This window comes from Marmota monax, unplaced genomic scaffold (genome assembly GCF_021218885.2).
Source record: "Marmota monax isolate L192 unplaced genomic scaffold, Marmota_monax_Labrador192_F-V1.1 WCK01_AAM20220418_F8-fsc00041, whole genome shotgun sequence".
In the NCBI taxonomy this organism is placed as follows: Eukaryota; Metazoa; Chordata; class Mammalia; order Rodentia; family Sciuridae; genus Marmota; species Marmota monax.
In genome coordinates, this window is record NW_026695238.1 from 14,644,289 (window position 1) to 14,664,874 (window position 20,586).

At 51.9% G+C, this 20,586-nt stretch overlaps 1 protein-coding gene and 1 long non-coding RNA gene across 2 annotated transcripts; one reads left to right on the plus strand and one right to left on the minus strand.

The window, feature by feature from the left end:
* Positions 1–13,094: 13,094 nt before the first annotated feature.
* LOC124089619 (intestinal-type alkaline phosphatase) lies at positions 13,095–16,996 on the minus strand. Its single transcript, XM_046439789.2, has 12 exons — positions 16,800–16,996; positions 16,576–16,707; positions 16,379–16,495; positions 16,150–16,265; positions 15,827–16,001; positions 15,576–15,748; positions 15,206–15,340; positions 15,052–15,124; positions 14,796–14,930; positions 14,520–14,711; positions 14,201–14,317; positions 13,095–14,117 (listed from the first exon to the last, which is right to left on the minus strand). The coding sequence occupies exons 2-12, from the start codon at positions 16,643–16,645 to the stop codon at positions 13,831–13,833; spliced, it is 1,590 nt and encodes a 529-aa protein (XP_046295745.1). The 5' UTR covers positions 16,646–16,707; positions 16,800–16,996; the 3' UTR covers positions 13,095–13,830.
* Positions 16,384–18,911, plus strand: LOC124089621 (uncharacterized). The gene is made up of 2 exons (XR_006850813.2): positions 16,384–16,520; positions 18,543–18,911. It is a non-coding gene; the product is annotated as an uncharacterized LOC124089621 (long non-coding RNA).
* Positions 18,912–20,586: the final 1,675 nt, after the last annotated feature.

Consider the following 20,586-nt stretch of genomic DNA (forward strand, 5'->3'; position numbering starts at 1 on the left):
TTGGGAGGCTGAGGCAGGAGGATCGCAAGTTCAAGGCCAGCATCAGCAACTAAGTGAGGCCCTAAGTAAATAAGCCTAACCCTGTCTCACAAAAAAGAGGACTGGGTGTAGCTCAGTGATAAAGAAGTACCCTCTGTTCCATCTCCATGACCAACAAATAAGTAGAAAGAAAGAATGAGAGAGAGAGAGAGAGAGAGAGAGGGGAAGGAAGGAAGGAAGGAAGGAAGGAAGGAAGGAAGGAAGGAAGGAAGGAAGGAAGGAAGGAAGAAAATAAAGAGCTCTGGGAATTCTCATCCAGTCCCATGGTACAATCTTAAAGTCATCATCAACCTCCATTTGTCAGCATCCTTTCCATGAGTGTCCTTGAAAACAAAACCTTTTAGGCTGATAGCTGCTCTGGAAAGTACCAGAGTGAACCATTAACTGTGGACGAGGAAATTCAGTTATTTCTGTTGCACACGTTTCAAGCTAATGACTGATGGCATTAGGACTGTTAGCTTTCCGTAAATCTCTACTATTTTTCGAGTTGGGGATTGAACCCAGGACTTTGTAGATACTAGGTAGGTGCTCTACTACTTGGCCGCCAGGGCTTGTATTTATTTATTTATTTTGAGACAGGGTCCTGCTAAGTTTCCTAGGCTGGCCTTGAACTCCTGCCTCCACCTTGTGGTAGCTGGGATTATAGGAGTCCCCCCCTCCCCCACGCCTGGCCAGGGACAACTTGATCTTCGAATTTGTCAAGTTTTATGAAAGCTTTAAACACTGGGGCAAAGAAAGATTGCTGTGAACAAGTCATTTAACCAAACTGTCAAAAGACTCCAAAAGGCAAATAGAGAAAGTTCCACAGTTGGAAAGTGGGCATAGGCACAGATGCCTGGGATCCCAGAGACTTTGGAGGAAGGAAGATCCCAAGTTCAATGTCAGCCTAAGCAATTTAGGGAGACCCTGTCTCAAAATTAAAAAAAAAAAAGCACTGGGGATATAGCTCAGTCGGCACCCCTGGATTCCATCCCCAGCACCAAACAAAGGGAAAAAAAGAAAGAAAGAAAAAAGAAAGTTACACAGTTGTAGAAAAACCTCAGCTCTTTTATACAAAGGACCCGGTTTTGTCGAATGACTGAAAACCTAATAAAGATCACACGGAGCACAGGAAACCATGTTGGTAAAACACAGAGCCAGTTTCCTAAAACGTAAAAGATGAAATAAACCACTCTCACAATTTCCTATGAAGAGCAGATCAATACTCCTGGCAGGTTATTTTAACACACTGGACCAAATTCTAATTTCCCATCAGGGTACATCTGATATTAATGCTTATATAGAAAAACTTATGATTTATTTCTAATTTTAGTTCCCCAGCTCACACCTAGAATTCCACAAACCCTCCCCAGCCCTCCCTCCTGCCTCAGCCAGCCATCCTCTCCAGGGGACCGGTGGTCACTCTGCTTCAGAACAGTGTTACTCTTTTCTCCCTCTCACGCCCCCTCCCTTGCTTTCCTGTGGATATGGGGCCCCACTTTGCTGCCCAGGCTGGCCTTGCGCTCCTGGGCTAGAGTGACCCTCCCTCTTCAGCTCCCTGGGTAGCTGAGACTACAGGTGTGGCACTGTGGTCCCTGTCTGTCCCTCTTTTTAAAAAAGCCACCAAGATTCAATCATGGAGGCCCACCCTGATGAGCTTTTCAGATCCCGATCACTTCCCAGGATCCCACCTCTAAACCCCGGTGGGACCTGCTTCCACCCTCTTAATCTTTCACAGTGGGGATGAAATTTCAGCACCAGAAGAGTTGGGGACACTCAGAACATACTGAAACCAGACTATAGCGTTTTATTCTCCCTTTTTCAATGAGTGATTTTGTTAGGATTGCTTTCCCCCACTCTGACCTCTACAATTCTGAGTTATTTTTGATGAGGTTCTCTCATGTCCCTGGAAAGTTTTGTGGTTGTTTTTAGTATTTTAGTGCTGGAAATCAAAACCAGGGCCTCATGCAAGCTAGGCAAGCATTCTACCATCGAGCCAACCCTCCAGCCCTCTAGAAAGTTCTTACATATTGTTATTATACCTAAAATTAGCTGGAGTCCCACCTTGGATCCAGATGATTTCTTCATCAAAAACAAAACAAACAAAAAACTCACCCCAGCCTTCTTAACTGGATCCAATCCAGCTAATCTTCAAATCCAGTCTGACCTTGGGCCCAGTTTAGTCTTTCTGACCCAGACACCCGAGGCCTCTGGCCTTGTTTCTGTCGTCAATTCTGAACCCAAAAGGAATTTGAATTGTGTGTGTGTGCGTGTGTTTTCCTCAGATAAACTCAAATAACCCAAAATACAAGTCCTCAAAGCCCCAAAGACTATCAGCACAGTGGTGCCACCAATCCACACTTGGTCCCTTGCTCTGCATCCCTGACTGTGTCTGTCTGCTAGAAGGAGAAACCACAGACGGTTAAATTTGGCAGAATTGGGGCTGGGGATGTGGCTCAAGTGGTAGTGTGTCGCCTAGCATGAGTGAGGCACTGGGTTCGATTCTCAGCACCGCATAAAAACAAAATAAAGATATTGTGTCCACCTAAAACTAAAAAATAAATATTTAATAAAAAAAATTTGGCAGAATACACTAGAGTAACAAGCAATGCTCAAATCAGGCAGCTCTCAGAGCTGGGAGAACTCAGCCCAGCGAGGCCCAGCGATGGGGCCAGGCAGCATTTCGATAGAAAACAGAAGTGAGGCACAGACACAGCTTCACTGATCCCAGTGCAGCCTGCAAGGTGGCTCTTTTGAACCAGAGGGTCACCTGCAAGTGACAGCCTTGGCTGCTGCAATCAGCCAGTGCTGTTTGTTACAAAGGTGTCCTTGGAGGTGGGTTTTGGGTTAAAGGTATTAAGCCAGGCTGCAGGTTTCCACCTGCAGACATTTCTCCGGCCCCACTAGGGGAATAGCACCAGGTGGGCTGCTGTGCCCCACAGAGGGTAGTTCGTCTGTTCCGAAGTGTGTGTAGGTGAGACTTGTCCATCATATGCTTTCTTTTGGGACTTGCACCCTTTGCCTAGCTATGGGGTTGTGACCTTCAGTTGAAGGCATACCCTGTTTTATTGTGCCTCAGTTTATCGGCTTTGTAGTAACTCAGTTCCCCTGAAGACTGGTGGCGGCCCCGTAATGATCAAGCCCATCAGTGACATTTTTCACAAGCATGTGCCCACTTCCTGTCTCTAACACATCAGCAATTCTCACAGTATTTCAGATATTTCCTTTTTTTTCCCCCTTGGTGCCAGGGATTGAACCAGGGGTGCTTCACTACTGAGCAATATCCCCCAGCCTTTTAAAAATATTTTATTGAGAGACAGGGACAGGGTCTCTCTGAGTTGCTGAGGCTGGCTTTGAACTCATGATCCTCCTGCCTTATCCTGCGGAGCCACTGGGACTACAGGTGTGTGCCACTACTCCTGGCCATTTCCCTTTTTATATCTTTGATGGTAATCTGTCATCAGTGGTCACTGGTGTTGCTGAGGATTCCAGGGTGCCTTGAACTGCATCTGTAGAGACTCTGCTTGCCACCAACCACTGCTCTGGATCTCTCTTCCTCTCCTTGGCCCCCTTATTCCTTGACACACCACAATATTGAAATTAACTATAGAAAGGCCTCTCAGTGTTCAAGTTAAAAGAAAGATCACACATCTCTCACTTTAAATCAAAATCTAGGAATGGTAAAGAGCTCGGCTGGCGGAAGCTGGGTCTCCAGCATCTGCTGGCCAGCTGCAAATGAAAAGGAAAGGTGGTTGAGGGTTTTGTTTGTTTTGATGTCTGTTCTGCTCTTGCAGTGCCAGAGACAGACCCGGGGACTCACACATGACGGCAAAAGGAAAAAGTGAAAGGACAGGGCTGGGGCTGGGGCTCAGTGGCAGAGCACTCCCTCGCATGTGTGAGGCCTTGGGTTCGATCCTCAGCACCACATAAAAATAAATAAAATAAAGGCATTGTGTCCAGCTACAACTAAAAAATAAAAATAAAAAGGACAACTCTCAACAACACACAAGTGATAAGAAATCAGGGAAAAACATGCCTGTCATGGAGGAAGTTTTAATGGTCTGGGCGTGGTGGAACTTGCCTGCGATCCCAGCGGCTCTAGAGGCCAGCAGGAGCTCATGTTGAAAGAGCAGGGCTGAGTTGCTCAGCCTCATAAGTGTGAGGCCCTAAGCAAGTCAGCAAGGCTGTGTCTCAAAATACAAAATAAAAAGGGCTCGGGATGTGCTCTGTGACAAAGCGCCCTTGAGTTCAATTCTCAGTGCAGCCTGAAGATGGGACGGAAGGGTTGCAATTCAACCATCTGACATTTTTGGTGGCACTGGGGGACTGGATCCTGCAGTGCTCTACCTCTCAGCCATTTCTGGCCTTTTTCCCCCCTTCCTTCCTGCCTTCTTTTCTTTTCTTTTTGAGATAGGATGCTCAGGCCACTTTCAAACTTGTGGTCCTCCTGCCTCAGCCACTTGAGTTGCTGGGGTTACAGGTGTTTGCCACTATGCCCAGCAAAACCGGAGCCTCTTACATGCTAGTCAAGTGCCCTACTACTGAGCTACATCGCCCACAGGAGTTGCTACCTATAGATGAGCAAACAGAGTGTCTTCTGAGATGGAATCTGCTGATGGAGAAGCTATGAACATTGTTAAAATAATAACAAAGGATTTAGAACGTCATATAAATTTAGTTGATGAAGCAGTACCAGGATATGAACAGATGGGTCATCTTTTTTAAAGAAGCTATACTATGTGTGAAATCTATCAAACAGAATCACATGCCACCAAGAAATCTTCCAGGAAAGAAAGCATCAACTGATGCAACAAACCTCATTGTCCTATTTGAAGAAATTGTGCTAGGCATGTGGGCCATGCCTGTAATCCCAGCAAATCTGTCTCAAATAAAAAATAAAAATAAAAGAGATATATCTCAGTAGTAGAGCTTCCCTAATTTAAATCCTTGCTACCACTATCATGGAAAAAAAAGGAAAGACAAAAGAAATTGACACCAAGCTGATCAATCAGCAGATGTCAACATTCAAGCAAGACCCTCTACCAGTAGAGATTACCACTTGATGAAGTCTCAGATGAACCCTAGCATTTTTCAGCAATGATTGATATATATTATATTGATATATATATATATTGATATATATTTAAATGAATGTATTATACAAAATGCTTTGCATACTCAACAGACTTACTAACTCTGAATATAGTCATTTATATGCAGTGGGGAAAAAAGACTTTTTTTTGCCATATTCTTTTAATACTGTGGTCTAGAACCTAACCTATAGTATCTCCAAGGTATACCTGTATTTTTTCCCGTTTAACAAAAGCCCATATCTATCACATTGTATGTCCTCTCCTGTTGATGAACACACTGGGCTGTTTCCAGTTTGGAGCTGTTTAAACTCCACCACTTTGACCAGATCAGTACATGTAGCTTTAGCCACAAAGGCCACAGTTTCTCTAGCATTTTTACCCAGTGCAACGTGGCCACACTGTGGGGTGGCACACCCTGACCCTCCCGGATGCTGTTCCAGTCTCTGGGGTGTGGAACTCCGGCTCCTGCTCTCTTCCAGGGCCTCCCACGGGCGGCCGCTCAGTCCCTGCCAGCGAGGGGGCTGTAATAGACCCGCGTGGTCTCCTCTGCATGGGCTGGACACCTCTCCAGGTGTCTGCTGGCCTTCGGATTCAACCTTCCTGAAGATGCTGGAGGGGACTGAGCCACCCAGGCAGAGCTGATCAGGGGTTGCCAACAAAGGAACAGCAGAGCTTGCAAGAGCGACCAAGGACGGTGGAGAGAGGCGGCTTTGCCAAGGCCTCGGCGCGAACAGCCAACCTGGACGCCAGCACCGGCGGGTGCCAGGACTTCCACTGGTTGCGTGCTGCGGTGGCGGCGGGGTCACGCCATCCCAGAGGACGCGCTACCTTGAACCAGGGGCGGCTGGGGCGCCTGCTGTCGCCGCCCTCTGGAGGCCAAGGCGGCGCGGCGCAGCCCAAGGTGCGCACCTTCCTAGGCTGGTGGCTGGACGGCCCAAGAGCAGGGCAGACAGCGCCGCGCTCCTCTCGCTGCCTCTCGGAGGCCGATGCGTCCCGGGGCTGAGCGGCGAGGAGCCGCGGGAGCCTCAGTTCCCTGCCCGGAGGAAGGCAGGACAGTGGAGGGACGAGGGACCTGGGGCTGGGGCGACAGGCCTGCTAGGGCTGGGGCTGGGGCTGGCCAGGAAGCTCCGGGGGCCCAGGTCCCAGGGGCCCCCAACCCCTGTGGGCTTGGACCAGCTTCTGTGGGTGCAGGGAGGAGCTTTGTCCTCCTGGGGCTTGTGACAGCCCTCTCTTCGTGCCTTTGGGTGCTACTTCACTCTCTCTGGCATATCTGGCACGGTGATTTCTGACTTCGGACCTAGGGTCCCCAGAATCACGGGGATGGGCTCGGGACTATGTGCCTCGAAGGATGAGGAGAGTGAGAAGGTGCCTGGGCATTGGGATGGGGCTGCAGGGAAGGCTGGGGTCCCAGGAGGGATGGCCTGGGCTAGGCCTGTCCCCAGCCTGAGGAGGCCCCTGTCCTGGTGCAGATCCTGGCTGTGGACAGGGTGGACACACATATGTCCTCATGATTTGAATAACTACACAAACTCCATTATATTCATGTACCACTATGTTCAAGTTTACCCCTATCTTCTTGGTGGAGATTACATAATTTTCTCATTATAAACAGCACAATGATGAATTCGCATATTTTTTTCTTCATCTTAGATGCAGAAATTACTAAGTGATTTTTGTCCATAATTCTGTTTATGTGAAGAATTACATATATTGATTTACGTATATTAAACCATCCTTGCATCTCGGGAATAAAACCAATTTGGCCATGGTGTACCTTCTTCTTTAATATGTTGTTGAACATGATTTGCTAATATTTTATGCAGTATTTTTGCATCTAAGTTCATCAGGGATATTGGTCTGTAGTTTTCTTTCCTTGGTGTGTCCTTATCTGGTTTTGGAATGAATGTGAAAGTGTTCCATCCCTTTCTATTTAATGGAATAATTTGAGGGTAATTGGCAGTAGTTGTGTTTTGTTGTTGTTGTTTCTCCGTACCAGGATGTGAACTCAGTGGCTCTTAACCACTGAGCTATATCCCCAGCCCTTTGTATATTGAGACAGGGTCTCTCTTAAGTTGCTTAGTGCCTCACTAAATTGCTAAGACTGGCCTTGAACTTTCAATCCTCAGGCCTCAGCCTCCAGAGTTGCTGGGATTTCAGACATTCGCCACCTCACCCGGTACATTAGCTCTTCTTTAAAGGTTTGCTAGAATTCAGCTGAGAATCCGTCTGCTCCTGAGCTTTTCTTTTTTGGAAGACTTTTTATTACTGCTTCTATTTCATTCCAAGTAATTGATCTGTTTAGGTTTTCTGTCCTCTTGATTCAGTTTTGGCACATCATATTCGTCTAGAAATGACTCCATTCTGGCTTTTCTAATTTATTGTAATATAAGTTTTCAAAATAGCTCCTAATGATCTGCTGGGTTTCTGTTGTGTCTATGGTGATTTCTCCTTTTTCATCTCTAATTTTATTAACTTGGTTTTTCTCCCTTTTTCTTTTGGTAGTTTGCCTTGTTTATCTTTTTTAAAAAAAAACTCTGTGTTTCATTGATCTTTTGTATCATACTTTTATTCTCAGGTTCATTGATTTCATCTCTGATCTTAATTATTGCCTCCCTTCTACTGTTTGGAGTTGGTTTGTTCTTTTTCAAGGACCTTGAGATGCATCTTTAGGTTGTTTAATGAGATCTTCTGATTTTCTTGGCACTCATAGCTATAAACTTTCATCTTAGGACTGCCTTCATGGTGTCCCAGAGATTCTGGTGTGTTGTGTCACTATTCTCATTTGAGTCTAAGAATTTCTAAATATCTTCCTTGATTCCTTCTATCACCCATTCATCATTCAAAAGCGTATTGATCAATCTCCATGTGTTTAAACAGTTTAGGTAGGATCTGGTCATGTTGATTTCTAATCTCATTCCGTTATGAGTTTCCATATTCTTGAGCTCTTGTCTGGTTACTTTCTTAGGAGAGTCTTAAAAATGAGACTGTTGGGTCAAAATATATCCAACATTTATGAAGACATTTTGCAAGCTTGATTTCCAACTAGCATTAATAAATAATATTTACTAATTCTTACCAATACAACTGATCAGAAATGTCTAATAACTAAATTGTATTTGATTAACAATGACAATTAACACACTTTATGCATTGATTGGCTTTTTGACTCATTTCCCCTTCCTCTATAGTGCTCCTTCTCTGTCTCTTAAAAGTCTTCTCGCTGGGCGCGGTGGCACACTCCTGTAATTCCAGCAGTTCAGAGGCCGAGGCAGAAGGCTCAGGAGTCAAAGCCAGCCCCAGCAACAGCGAGGCGCTAAGCACCTCAGTGAGACCCTGTCTCTAAATAAAATACAAAATAGGGCTGGGGATGTGGCTCAGTGAACGAGTGCCCCTGGGTTCAATCCCTAGTATCCCCCTACCCCCAAAAAAATTTTCTTTTCTTTTGGCCAAGCCCTAAATTCTAGAGTACACTGGTTTATCATCTCAGGTCACCCTTCTCTGCTACTTCTTGTGTCCCTAATTACCTTGTCTGGTCTCACAGCTGCAAATTCCTATGGCTCCCAAATGTGTAACTCCAGTTCTGACTCCTTTTCCAAATTCCATCATCTACTTGACATTTCCATACTGGATTGGCATCCTGTACTTTTCCTTACTTTTTGAGAATCTCAGTTCAAGGGGAAGAGGTGAAGTGCAGCTTCAGGGTTCATATGGATGAGCCAGCCCCTCGTGTAGCCTCTGCTCCTTCCCCCTCCCCCACCTGGCCTTGGCTGGAGCAGGTCTTGGACAAGAAACGCAGAGAAACTACCTGTCAGTGAAGGCCTAATACATGCCAGGCCATCCTGTTTTCTTTTTTTAGTACTGGGAGTTGAACCCAGGGGTGCTTTACCACTGAGCTACATCCCTAACCCTTTTTATTTTATTCTTGAGATGGGATCTCACTAAGTTCCTTTAGGACCTTGTTAATTTGCTGAGCTTCTCCTCAAACTTGTGATACTCCTGACTCAGCCTCCCTAGTAGCAGAGATTACAGGCATGCACTACTACCCCTGGCCCTCCTGCTTTCTTTTTTTAATATTTATTTTTTAGTTATAGGTGGACACAATATCTTTATTTTATTTTTATGTGGTTCTGGGGATCGAACTCACTGCCTCACGCATGGTAGGCAAGCGCTCCACCACTGAGCCACAACCCCAGCCCCCTCCTGCTTTTTTTCAGGATTTCATCCAGTGTGTGTGCACAGGAGAGGAAACTGGTTAACAGACTCCACTGTATGTGTGAAAGGTGGTGGCCACACTGAGCCCTCTTCTTTCCTCCTTCCCTAGTGAAGGACAAAGGCTCCGCCTTAGGCGATGGTTAAGGAACCCTGGGTGACCTCTGGCCCCTGGACCTAGGTCTCCACCCTGCTCCCCTGTAGACACAAGTCCCAGGCAGCTGCAGCGCTTCCTGAGCTGTCTCTGCCCTTCCAGTGGCTGAGGCCAGGGCCAAATGCATTAGAGTTTCAGGAGGTCAAGTACATGATCGGACGTGGCACGGGAGACCTGGGTGGAGTCTCCTCACTATCCATAGGGTTTGGCAGGATGAAGTGTGCTTAGTTCGAACCAGGTCTCTACATGATCCTGGCCACCAAATTGGCGCTCAAGTAAGTGGGTCCAGATGCTGTGTGACAATGTGTGTTCCCAGGGCTGCCAGGGTCACCTTCCTGACACCAGTACCAATTAGAGATCAATCAGCTACAAACATACAAACAAGGTCCTCCACCAGCAAAGATTACCAAAGTGCTGAAGTTTTAGATATTCCAAGCACTTCATAACAATATGTTATTACAAGATTGACAAACTACACTGTAAACATGATATTTTATATTTGGTGGGGGAAAAGGACTTATTTTGTTGTCATATCCATATAATATTGTGATCTAGAACCCAACCTACATTATCTCAAAGGAATGCATGTAATTTGCTGAATTTCACAAATGCTCATTGCTGTGTGGTTTTTTATTTATAAAAGTAACACAACTATTATAACCTCTCCTGTTGATGAACACACTGGGCTGTTTCCAGTTTGGAGCTGTTTAAACTCCACCACTTTGACCAGATCAGTACATGTAGCTTTAGCCACAAAGGCCACAGTGTCTCCAGCATTTTTACCCAGCAGAGCGTGGCCACACTGTGGGGTGGCACACCCTGACCCTCCCGGATGCTGCTCCAGTCTCTGGGGTGTGGAACTCCCACTCCTGCTCTCCTCCAGGGCCTCCCACGGGCGGCCGCTCAGTCCCTGCCAGCGAGGGGGCTGTAATAGACCCGCGTGGTCTCCTCTGCATGGGCTGGACACCTCTCCAGGTGTCTGCTGGCCTTCGGATTCAACCTTCCTGAAGATGCTGGAGGGGACTGAGCCACCCAGGCAGAGCTGATCAGGGGTTGCCAACAAAGGAACAGCAGAGCTTGCAAGAGCGACCAAGGACGGTGGAGACAGGCGGCTTTGCCAAGGCCTCGGCGCGAACAGCCAACCTGGACGCCAGCACCGGCGGGTGCCAGGACTTCCACTGGTTGCGTGCTGCGGTGGCGGCGGGGTCACGCCATCCCAGAGGACGCGCTACCTTGAACCAGGGGCGGCTGGGGCGCCTGCTGTCGCCGCCCTCTGGAGGCCAAGGCGGCGCGGCGCAGCCCAAGGTGCGCACCTTCCTAGGCTGGTGGCTGGACGGCCCAAGAGCAGGGCAGACAGCGCCGCGCTCCTCTCGCTGCCTCTCGGAGGCCGATGCGTCCCGGGGCTGAGCGGCGAGGAGCCGCGGGAGCCTCAGTTCCCTGCCCGGAGGAAGGCGGGACAGTGGAGGGACGAGGGACCTGGGGCTGGGGCTGGGGCTGGCCAGGAAGCTCCGGGGGCCCAGGTCCCAGGGGCCCCCAACCCCTGTGGGCTTGGACCAGCTTCTGTGGGTGCAGGGAGGAGCTTTGTCCTCCTGGGGCTTGTGACAGCCCTCTCTTCGTGCCTTTGGGTGCTACTTCACTCTCTCTGGCATATCTGGCACGGTGATTTCTGACTTCGGACCTAGGGTCCCCAGAATCACGGGGATGGGCTCGGGACTATGTGCCTCGCAGGATGAGGAGAGTGAGAAGGTGCCTGGGCATTGGGATGGGGCTGCAGGGAAGGCTGGGGTCCCAGGAGGGAAGGCCTGGGCTAGGCCTGTCCCCAGCCTGAGGAGGCCCCTGTCCTGGTGCAGATCCTGGCTGTGGACAGGGTGTTCCTGGAGCATTTGCTCAGCCTGTTGGGGGCAGATGCTGTGGAGCAGAAGGCCCAGGAGATCCTGCAGCTGGAGCAGCTGGGGGCTGCTGGGGCTGGGGCAGGAGCATGGCAGGGCTGGGTCAAGTCTGGTCTCCATCCAAGATCACTGTCAGTGTGATGGCCTCTGGTGAATCTGGGCAATATGTACAACAAGGTGACCCTGGGACAGCTGCAGACAATCCATCCCCACCTGAGTGTGGCCCAGACCTTGTGTGCAGGCAGGTGTAGGGGCTGAATCTGGGACCCTGTGATCGCCCTCCCCAGGGATGGATGAGGCTTTCTATAGAGCTGGACTCCTGGTCTTCCTGTCACCATCCCTGCCCCTTGTCCTCTGTGGTCCCCACCCTGTGCCCCCAGCTGTGGTGGAAGTGGCTGCTGGACCAGATCTTCCAGGAGGACTTCTCAGAGGACGAGGAGGTGGTGCTGCTGGCCACAGACTACATGCAGCAGGTGTCCCAGCTCATCCGCTCCACGCCACACAGGTGGGGCTGCACATCCCCCACGCCTGCACCCCATGTCCCCCAGCCTCCCCCCTGCCTGCTGCCCCGACCCTGGATCCACCTGCGCCTGCGCCTGTGTGCAGGAGCCCTGTGGGGAGGCGGTGGGGAGCCTGGAGCAGGAGTGCAGTCCTGGGTTCTGGTGCTGGAGCTCCCCCTGCCTGTGGAGCAGGGCAGGCTGTGGCTTGCTGAGCTGCAGTCCTCACTGGGGATGCAGGGGCTGGCTGACAGGGTGGCTTCTCTGCGGGACGGTGTGGCCGCAGTTCTGCTGGCCCAGGGCCAGCTTCCTGGCCTCTGCCCACCTTGGGGAGGAGCAGGGGCTGATCAAGGCCAGCCCTGAGGCAGGCAGAGAGCCCTGAGTGTCCCCTGTCCCACCCCATAGCAAGTCAGGAAAGGGTGCTGGCTGTGACCCCTCAGGGTCAGGGCTGGTCAGTAGCAGGACTGTGTCCTGTTGTGCGAGTGGGGCTCAGGACACTTCAGGCTGCTCACCAGGACTGACCTGACAGCCCTTCTCTGAGGGCAGTGTGGGGATCTGGTCCAGCCTGTGTGGGGGCCCTGATGCGACAGGTGGTTCCCTGGGGTGGCCCCCATGCCTGTGCGTCTGGACAACCCCCTGTTCCACCTTCCCCCAGGATTCTGCACAACTACCTGGTGTGGCGTGTGGTCATGGTCCTGATTGAGCACCTGTCCCCACCTGCATGAGCTGGCTCAAGAGATGGTGGGCAGTGACAAGTCCCAGGAGCCGGCCTACGGGCCTGGACCAGGCCAACTGCCACTTTGGCATGGCACTTGGTGCCCTCTTTGTACATGAGCACTTCTCAGCTGCCAGTAATGCCAAAGTCAGGCTGCCTTGGGTTCATGATGGGCATCCAGGTGGTACATGGGATGCCTTCCATGTCTCCCTGTAGCTGGGGACCCAGGCTGAGCTTAGGCCTCAGTGCCGGCTCCCTAGACTGATTTGCACTACACTCCTCCCTGAAGTCACTCAAGGTGCTGTTCCCACCAGTGATCTCTTTGCCCACCATTTTCACCCATGCTCAGATTCTTGAGCCTTGGGAACAGACTGTGTCTCTGCTTGGACTGTTTCCCTGTGTGTAGAGGGAGCAGGGTGAGGGGTGTGGTGCTCCAAGGCCTTGCTCTCCATCTCAACCACCCTTCCACCTGCAGGCTGGGCCCCACTCATGGCTTATCTTTCTGAAAATAGCTGGCACTGTGTTGTATAACCGTTTATTGCTTTGTCCCTCCCAGGGGAATGGAGGCCCCAGGAGGGCAGAAAAATCTTAGTTCAGAGATCTATACTCAGCTTCCAGATGTCCAGGTAAAGGGTCCAAGGGCCACTCTGGTGGCCTGTCCCACTCCTCCAGCCTAGAGTTGGCTCTGGGGAGGGGTGAACATGTAGCTGCTGGTTACACAGGACTGCCCCTGTATGCAGTGACAGGGCAAGCCCCATCTGCAGTTTGCTTGGGTGTGGAGGTGGATCAGCGAGATGCAGGGTCTCCTGGTTCCAGGACATGCCTGAGTCTTTGGCATCCCACTGGTGGAATCTGAGGCCAGCAAAGGCACCCGTGGGTCTGGTGGAGTCCTGATCCCGTGGAGGGTGCCTGGTGCCTAACTTGGTCCTTCTCAAGTATAGGCACAGGAGGGACTGGGTGGCTGAGCTTGCTGTTTTCCTAGGATTTGAGGTTGGAGTTCAAGAGCAACCCAGGGATGGCAGTGGATGTCATTGTCTCAGCCTTGGGGGTACCACAGTGTCCTGACCATGGAGGGTCCAGGGCTGGGATGGGCAGTGCTGCCTGGTCTGAGTCTGCCTTATCCCTCTGTCTCTTGGTAAGAGCCAAAGGTGGGGGCATCAGGATAGGCAGCCCAGTTTTGGACTGGTAGTGGGGGTGCGGTTGGTGGGAGATGCCAGCTGCAGGGTTTCTGGGTGGGCCTCAGAGGGCCTGGGTGTCAGGGCGTAATCCTCAGCAACAGCAGCAACCAAAAGGGCAGCAACACTATGGTGGCGACAGGGCGGTGACCCACAGCACTGCTCTGGCCTGCTGGGGGCTCCAGGCCGCAGGCCTCATAGGGCTCCAGGCAGGCGGCGAAGGCCATGACATGCGCGATGTAGTTCTGCTCCTGCACCCCGTGCACCAGGTGCGCCTGCGGGCCCCGTGCAAACACCGCCACGTCCTCGCCTCCGTGAGTCTCCTCTGACAGGGGCACAGCCGCCTGCTGCTTGTAGGTGTAGGCGCCTGGCGGGAAGAGGAGTTCAGGTTGGGAGAGTCCCCCTCCACCCCTGTCCCCAAGAAGACGACCTTTCAATGGCCGCACTCACCGCTTTCAACCTCCGTGACGTTGGGTCGGTCGCCAGAGTTCAGCACGTAGCCGGGGCCATTGCCATACAGGATGGACGTGTAAGACTTGCCGTCCTGGGCCTTGAGCGGGGCCAGCCCTGCGGGGACAGGTGGCACCTGAGCTCGCATCGCCCTCCCCGGGGACCCCCGTGTGCCGCACAGGCGCCTTTCGCCTTGTCACCAGCTTACTCCTCCCAAGAACCCTGCGAGGCAGGCGCCCTCAGTGCGCCCGGTTGACAGATGAGATGCGACCCCCGCCTCAGCACCGCAGCAACAGCCCCTGTCGCGGTCCCCGCCTACCGAAGATGGAGCTGCCCCGCAGCGTGTAGCCGCCAAAGGAGAAGACGTGGGAGTGGTCGGCGGTGACAAGGGTCAGCGTGTCCTGGTCGCTGGTGAGCTGGCCGGCCTTGTCGATGGCAGAGTCGAACATGACCGCCTCCGTCAGAGCCAGGAAAGCGGTTCCCGCGTGGGGCCCGTGGTCGATGCGGCCCCCTGCAGGAGCCAGTGGGAGGGGCGTGAAGCTCGGCCCCGCCCCGCCCTGCCCCGCCCTCCCTGCTGCCCACGTGCCTCGCCCACCTTCCACGAAGAGGTAGAAGCCGCGGGGGTTCCTGCTCAGCAGGCCCAGGGCCACCTCTGTCATCTCCACCAGGGAGGGGTCCTGCGCTGGCTCCCGGTAGATTTCATAATTTAAGTGTTCAGGTTCGAAGAGGCCTGGGGGACAAGGGACCCAGTGATGAGGGGCTGGCTGGGGAGGGGAGGGTGATGGCCACAGGCACACAAGCTCCAGTGGGGCCACCTGAGGGGTGCCAGGTCAGGAAGTGGGGGTCATTACCCATGAGGTGCGTCACTGCTGGGTCCTGGGACACCTGAATGAGCTGCTTGCGGTTCCACACATACCGAGCCCCCTGGAGGGACAGAGCCCACACTCAGCCCACATCCCTAGACCTGCGGCCCTGCCCTGGTCCCGGCCCTGTGAGCCCCATCACCTGGTGCTTTGCCAGCCATTCCTGCACCAGGTCGCGTCCATCCAGCCTGGTTCCATTCTGGGTGGTGTCACTTGGGTACTCGGGGTCTGGGGTGCCCTTGGGAAACATGAACTTTCTGCCCCCGCCGAGGATCACCTGTAGTCAGAGACCCAGGACAGGTGGCCTTGGGGCCTGAGGGGCCTCCAGCCCCCTGGTCACAGACAGCCCCCTGCTGCCCATCAGGTTGTGGGAAGGACTGTTCTGGGAACTCCATTGAACCCCAAGAGGCCAGGGCAGGCCACAGGGTTCAGATGGTTGGAGGCGTGGGACTCCAGCCAGTTTTCAGGCCTGCCCTTTGGTCACACCACTCCCCTTTGCCCTTTGTGCTCACGTCAATGTCCATATTGGAGACGAGCTGCGTGGCGATGTCCTGGCAGCCCTCCTGCAGCGCTGAGGCTGGCATGTCTGCATCTGAGTACCAGTTTCGGTTCACCGTGTGTGCATATGTGCCAGCTGGCGAGGCATGCTGCACTGTGGTGGTGGTCACCACTCCCACGGACTTCCCTGGAGATGGCAGAGGTCAGGGTGGGCCACACAAGCCTTCTGGCCTACCCTGGTTCTCACTGGCAGCCCCATACCTACCTGCTTGCTTGGCCCAGTACATCACAGACATGACCTCATTGCCTCTTGTTGTGTTGCACTGGTCAAAGCGGGCAGCTGCGCTCAAACCAATGGTCTTGTAGTTGGCCTTGACCCCACACAGGAAGGCTGTGGCAGTGCCAGCGCTGTCTGGCACCTGTCTGTCCACGTTGTATGTCTGGGGACAGAGACACTCTCCTCTGTGTAACCTTACTCCTTGGCCTAGGCCTGGGGTGGTCCTCACTGCCCTGGACCCCAAACTAGGCCCCATCTCTCCTGGGTCCTTCCCCTGCCACAGCCCCCCAGCCCCTGCTCAGAGTCCTCACCTTGGATAGAGCCATATATGGGAAGTGGTCCATGGCCAGGGGTGTCTCGGGCCCCAGCTTGCGGTGCCTCTGTCCCTTTAAGATCCGGGTGGCTGTCACTGTGGGCACGCCCATCCCTGAAGGAGCAGATCCCCATCAGACCTGATCCCTAGGGCTGGTCTGGACCCAGCAGTGGCCCTGGGCTCAAGGCCCGTGAGCACCACGGGGTGGACCAGCATGGCGCACTCACCGTCCCCCAGGAAGATGATGAGGTTCTTGGCTGAGGTCTGAATGGGCTTCAGCTTCTTGGCGGCGTCCAGGGCCTCGGCGGCTTTCAGGTTCCAGAAGGCTGGATTCTCCTCCTCCACTGGCCAAGGGGAGAGTGCAGCTAGGTCAGCCTGGGGGCTGGCCTGTGGGGCAGGGAGAGGGGCTGGGGGAACCTCGTACCTGGGATGACACCATGGGCCAGCTGTATCCTCAGGCCCAGCAGCAGCAGCAGCACCGGGGCTCCCTGCATGTCTGCGGGTTGTAGTCGGTGGTAGGCTGGGACACCTAGGTACCAGCTACAGAGCAGGCTGTCTGTGTAGAAGTCAGAAGACAATTTGCCCTTTTAAAGCCTTCTTGTCTCTCTCCCACCCTAATCTCCTGCCCCTGTGCTGTGAAAGGCAAACCTGGATAGTGTCAGGGTGTGGCTGAGCTGGCCTGGGGCAGGAGCTGACAGGCAGCTCTCATTTTGGGCCCCAGGTGTCTCTTCCTTGTAGGGTGGGAGTGGAGGCCGCTTCCCTCTGGGCAAGGAGCTTGGCTTTTGGCCTGGACTACCACCCCTCTGCCCATGCTGCCCTGTGGGACTCAGCACTCCTTTGTCCCTGAGACCCAGCTGGGCCAGGCCTGTTCTGGGTGCTGAAGGGGGGCAGGGCTGGGGGCAGATCACCTGGGCCACAGGCCTGGCTTTGGCTTCCTGATGCCACCAGCCCCATAGACACAATAAATGATGCTGGAAGGGTGGCCTGGCTCCCTGGCCACTGCATCGTGTCTTTGCATGTTTGACTGGGCAGGTGGGCCTTCAGGAAATTGTTCCCAGGGTGACTATGTGTGCGCATGGGTGGGGTTGGTGGAACCTCATTCCTGGGCCTTGCCATTATGGCTTTGGGTCAGCAGGTGTGTTTGCTTGGGTGTCCACACCTTTGCTTGGGGCAGCAGGTGGGTATGGGGTCAATCCACAGGCCAACCAGGCATGGGCTAATCTTCTGAACAGTGGGCAGGCTCCTGCCCTTGAAGTTGACCCCAGTTTCCCTTGGACAGGTAGAAGGGTCCCTGAGGTGAGTCTGTTTTCAGAGGCCCTAGGCACACCCAGAGATGTAGCCTCGGATGAGGACCTAGGAGGTTTCTGAAGCCTCAAGCTGGGTTCAAAAGAATTTCTCAATCCAGCAATCCCACTTTTGCATGTATGTGTGAAGGAATTAGAAGCAGGGACTCAGATTTCTGTACACCAGGTTCAGAGTAGCATGGTCCCCAGTAGCCAAGAAGCAGGTCTCATTACTGAATGAATGTAGAAGCCAAATGTGGGCCAAGCCCTTCATGGAATATCATTCAGCCTCAAAAAATGAAGGAGGGCTGGGGCCGTAGCTCAGTGGCAGAGCGCTTCCTTGCACATGTGAGGCACTGGGTTCGATCCTCAGCACCACATAACAACTAAAAATTTTTAAAAATAAAGAAACAAAACTATTTTTAAAAACGAAGGAAAGCCTGCAGCAGGCTGGGAGGGGGAACCCGAGGACTGTACCCCTGGTGAAGTGCCAGCCTCAAAGTTTGCACTCAGACGGGGTTCCCAGTGGAGTGAGATTCCTGGAGACAAGGGGAACTGGGGTAGCTTAATGGGGACAGGCCTCAGCTTCCAAGACTAGAAAGTTCTGAGGAGTTACCCAACCCCGGGAATGCACCTCACAGTACTGAACTTAAAAATGGAGAAGTTTTTTTTTTTTTTCTGGGCTTGTAACAGGGGTTCACTTGATGCTTTGACTATATCCCTCGTGTCCTTGAAACTTACATGATTTTTTTTCTTTTTTCCATTCCTCTTTTCCCTAAGCTTCTCTTCTCCTTTCTGATCTCTCCTCCCTAATCTCATTTTTTCTGAATCACCTCTGCAAAAACCCCTGTTCCTGTGGCTAGACAGAATCACAGCCTTTGGGACAGGAGTCCCCTGTGTCTCTCCTTTGCTAGCAAAGCAATGAACCTTCTTTTTGCTTTTTCTCAAAACCTTGTCTTCGTTATTGGATTGGCCTCAAGGACTGAGCTTTTGGTAACAGGCTGGGAATCCACCCCAGGGCCTGTGGCAATGCTAGGTGAGTGTTCTGTGTTGAGCTTCATTCCAGCCTCTAAGGTGCTAAATTTCATGTTCTGTGTTTTTACCACAGTTTAAAATGTTTCCAAAGGAAAAAAATCCATCCTCTCGCTCTGTGTAATGCACCTGCCTGCAGCGGCCTCCTTCCTCCTCCCATCAGGCCTCACCACCTGAGCCACAGGCCTGCCTCACTGGCTGTCCCCTCTGCCCCCACATGCCCTCTGCCTCCTGTGAACCAGTTTTCCAAGAAGCTGCATCTCCATTAAATGACTGCAGGCTGCTTGTCCATGGCTGGGCCACGTGACCCTGAAAGGTGGCCTGTTGGAGGGCGAAGCAGAGATTATCTTGGGCATTCTTCAGCCTTTGAATATCTGTTTACCTTAATTTTGTATTGTTTTTGTTTTGGAGACTGAATGAAATGGTGCTATACCACTGACCTACATCCCTAGTCCTTTTTTTTTTTTTTGGACAGGGTCTCATGAAGCTGCCCAGTCTGGCCTCGAGCCTGCAGTCCTGCCTCAGCCTCCTGAGTTGCTGAGATTACAGGCCTGTGCCAACCGCGGCGCCTGGCCTAACATTCTCATAAGCATCCCAAGTGCATTGGAATGGATCCCTAAGCTGACGGAGCTCCAGCCTTCCCCAGCCCTAACACTAAGATGCCATAATGCCCTTCACCTGTAACAGGGGTCCACTTTATGCTTTAAATGTAGCCCTTGCTGCTCTGTCACTTGCTCCTCCCTAATCTCTCCCCCTCCCCATTCTCATGGGGAAACAGGATTACCTTTCTTTCCCATCCTAGGCACAGATTTATCTGTCCTGAGTACACACCCACCATAGGAAAGAAAGAATCCAGAGTTTGGGGATGGTATCAGAAGATCTCAGAAAGGACTATCTCCCAAATTACCAAGTGAATTACTCCAACAGAGAACACAAGGAATGCTGTAAGCCTCTTTAAATGCCCCCTGTTCCTTCTCATGGGGAGAGCCACAGTCTCTGGGACAGGACCCTGTGTTTCTCCTTTGCTAGCAAAGTAGTACACCTTCTTTTTCCTTCTTATCAAAATCATGTCCTTGATATTGGATTGGCAACAGGGACAAGGACCAACTTTCAGCAATAAACCTAGAGAAGAGATTCCCCATCTACCTGATATTCCTATCAAAGTACTTGGTAAATGTTTTTAATTATGACTTTCTTTTTTTTCCTGTGGCCTTAATGAGAAACTGATGTGACTCCATTTTTGAAAAACCAGCCTGTACCTCAGAGTAGGGCCTGTGGGTGAGGGGGATCCTTATCCTAGGAAAACTGTTCCTAGGCGCATAAGCTACCCCATGAGTCATTTGTCTGTACCAGATGTCCTTGACTCAGCAAATGCAAGTTCCTGAAAAGACCAAAAAAATGACTGAGGCCTAATTCGGACCATAGCAACAACCAATCGGAGTGAGTCAGGGAAGACACAGGAAATACCAGGCGACCCTCCCAGTGGTTTTAGGCCTGCAGTTTAGCATCTACACTCTTGCAACCCCTAGCGGCCTAAACCAATCCACCACTTGAACTAACCAATCATGCTTACCCGACTTGTTCCCGTCAATGTGCTAATCACTGTTAAGAGTTGTTTGATTTTCCCCGTGGTGTGAAATGGTTACCTGTGTGATGTTGTGACCCATAGAGTATCGCCACAAAAACTATAAATCCTCAGGACTCATTCCTCTGGACCGCTGCGTGGGAAATGGTTGTGAGTCCAGGTTCGAGAGCTTGCAATAAAAACTCTGTGATTGCATCGGATTCGGCTCCTGGAGGTCTACTGGGGTCCCACGAATCTGGCATTACACTAAGAGTTCATGAACTTCTTCCACATAGCTGTCATGGATAACTTGAGTCCATTTTCTGGGCCCCTGGTTGCTCATTTGTTTCAGAATAATTTATTTTCTTATTCTTCAAAGTGGAATCATTATTTCAGGCCAACATGCCCTCAGGCAGAGTCTCCCTGGGTCCTCCCATCATGACTCCTCCTCTTTTTTGGCTGCTCTCTGATGGTGGGAGAAAGAAAGTCCCCTCTCTCAGGCTCCCTGCCTCCTGCCATCATTGTTTATGAAAAACCAGCCTGTATCTCAGAGCAA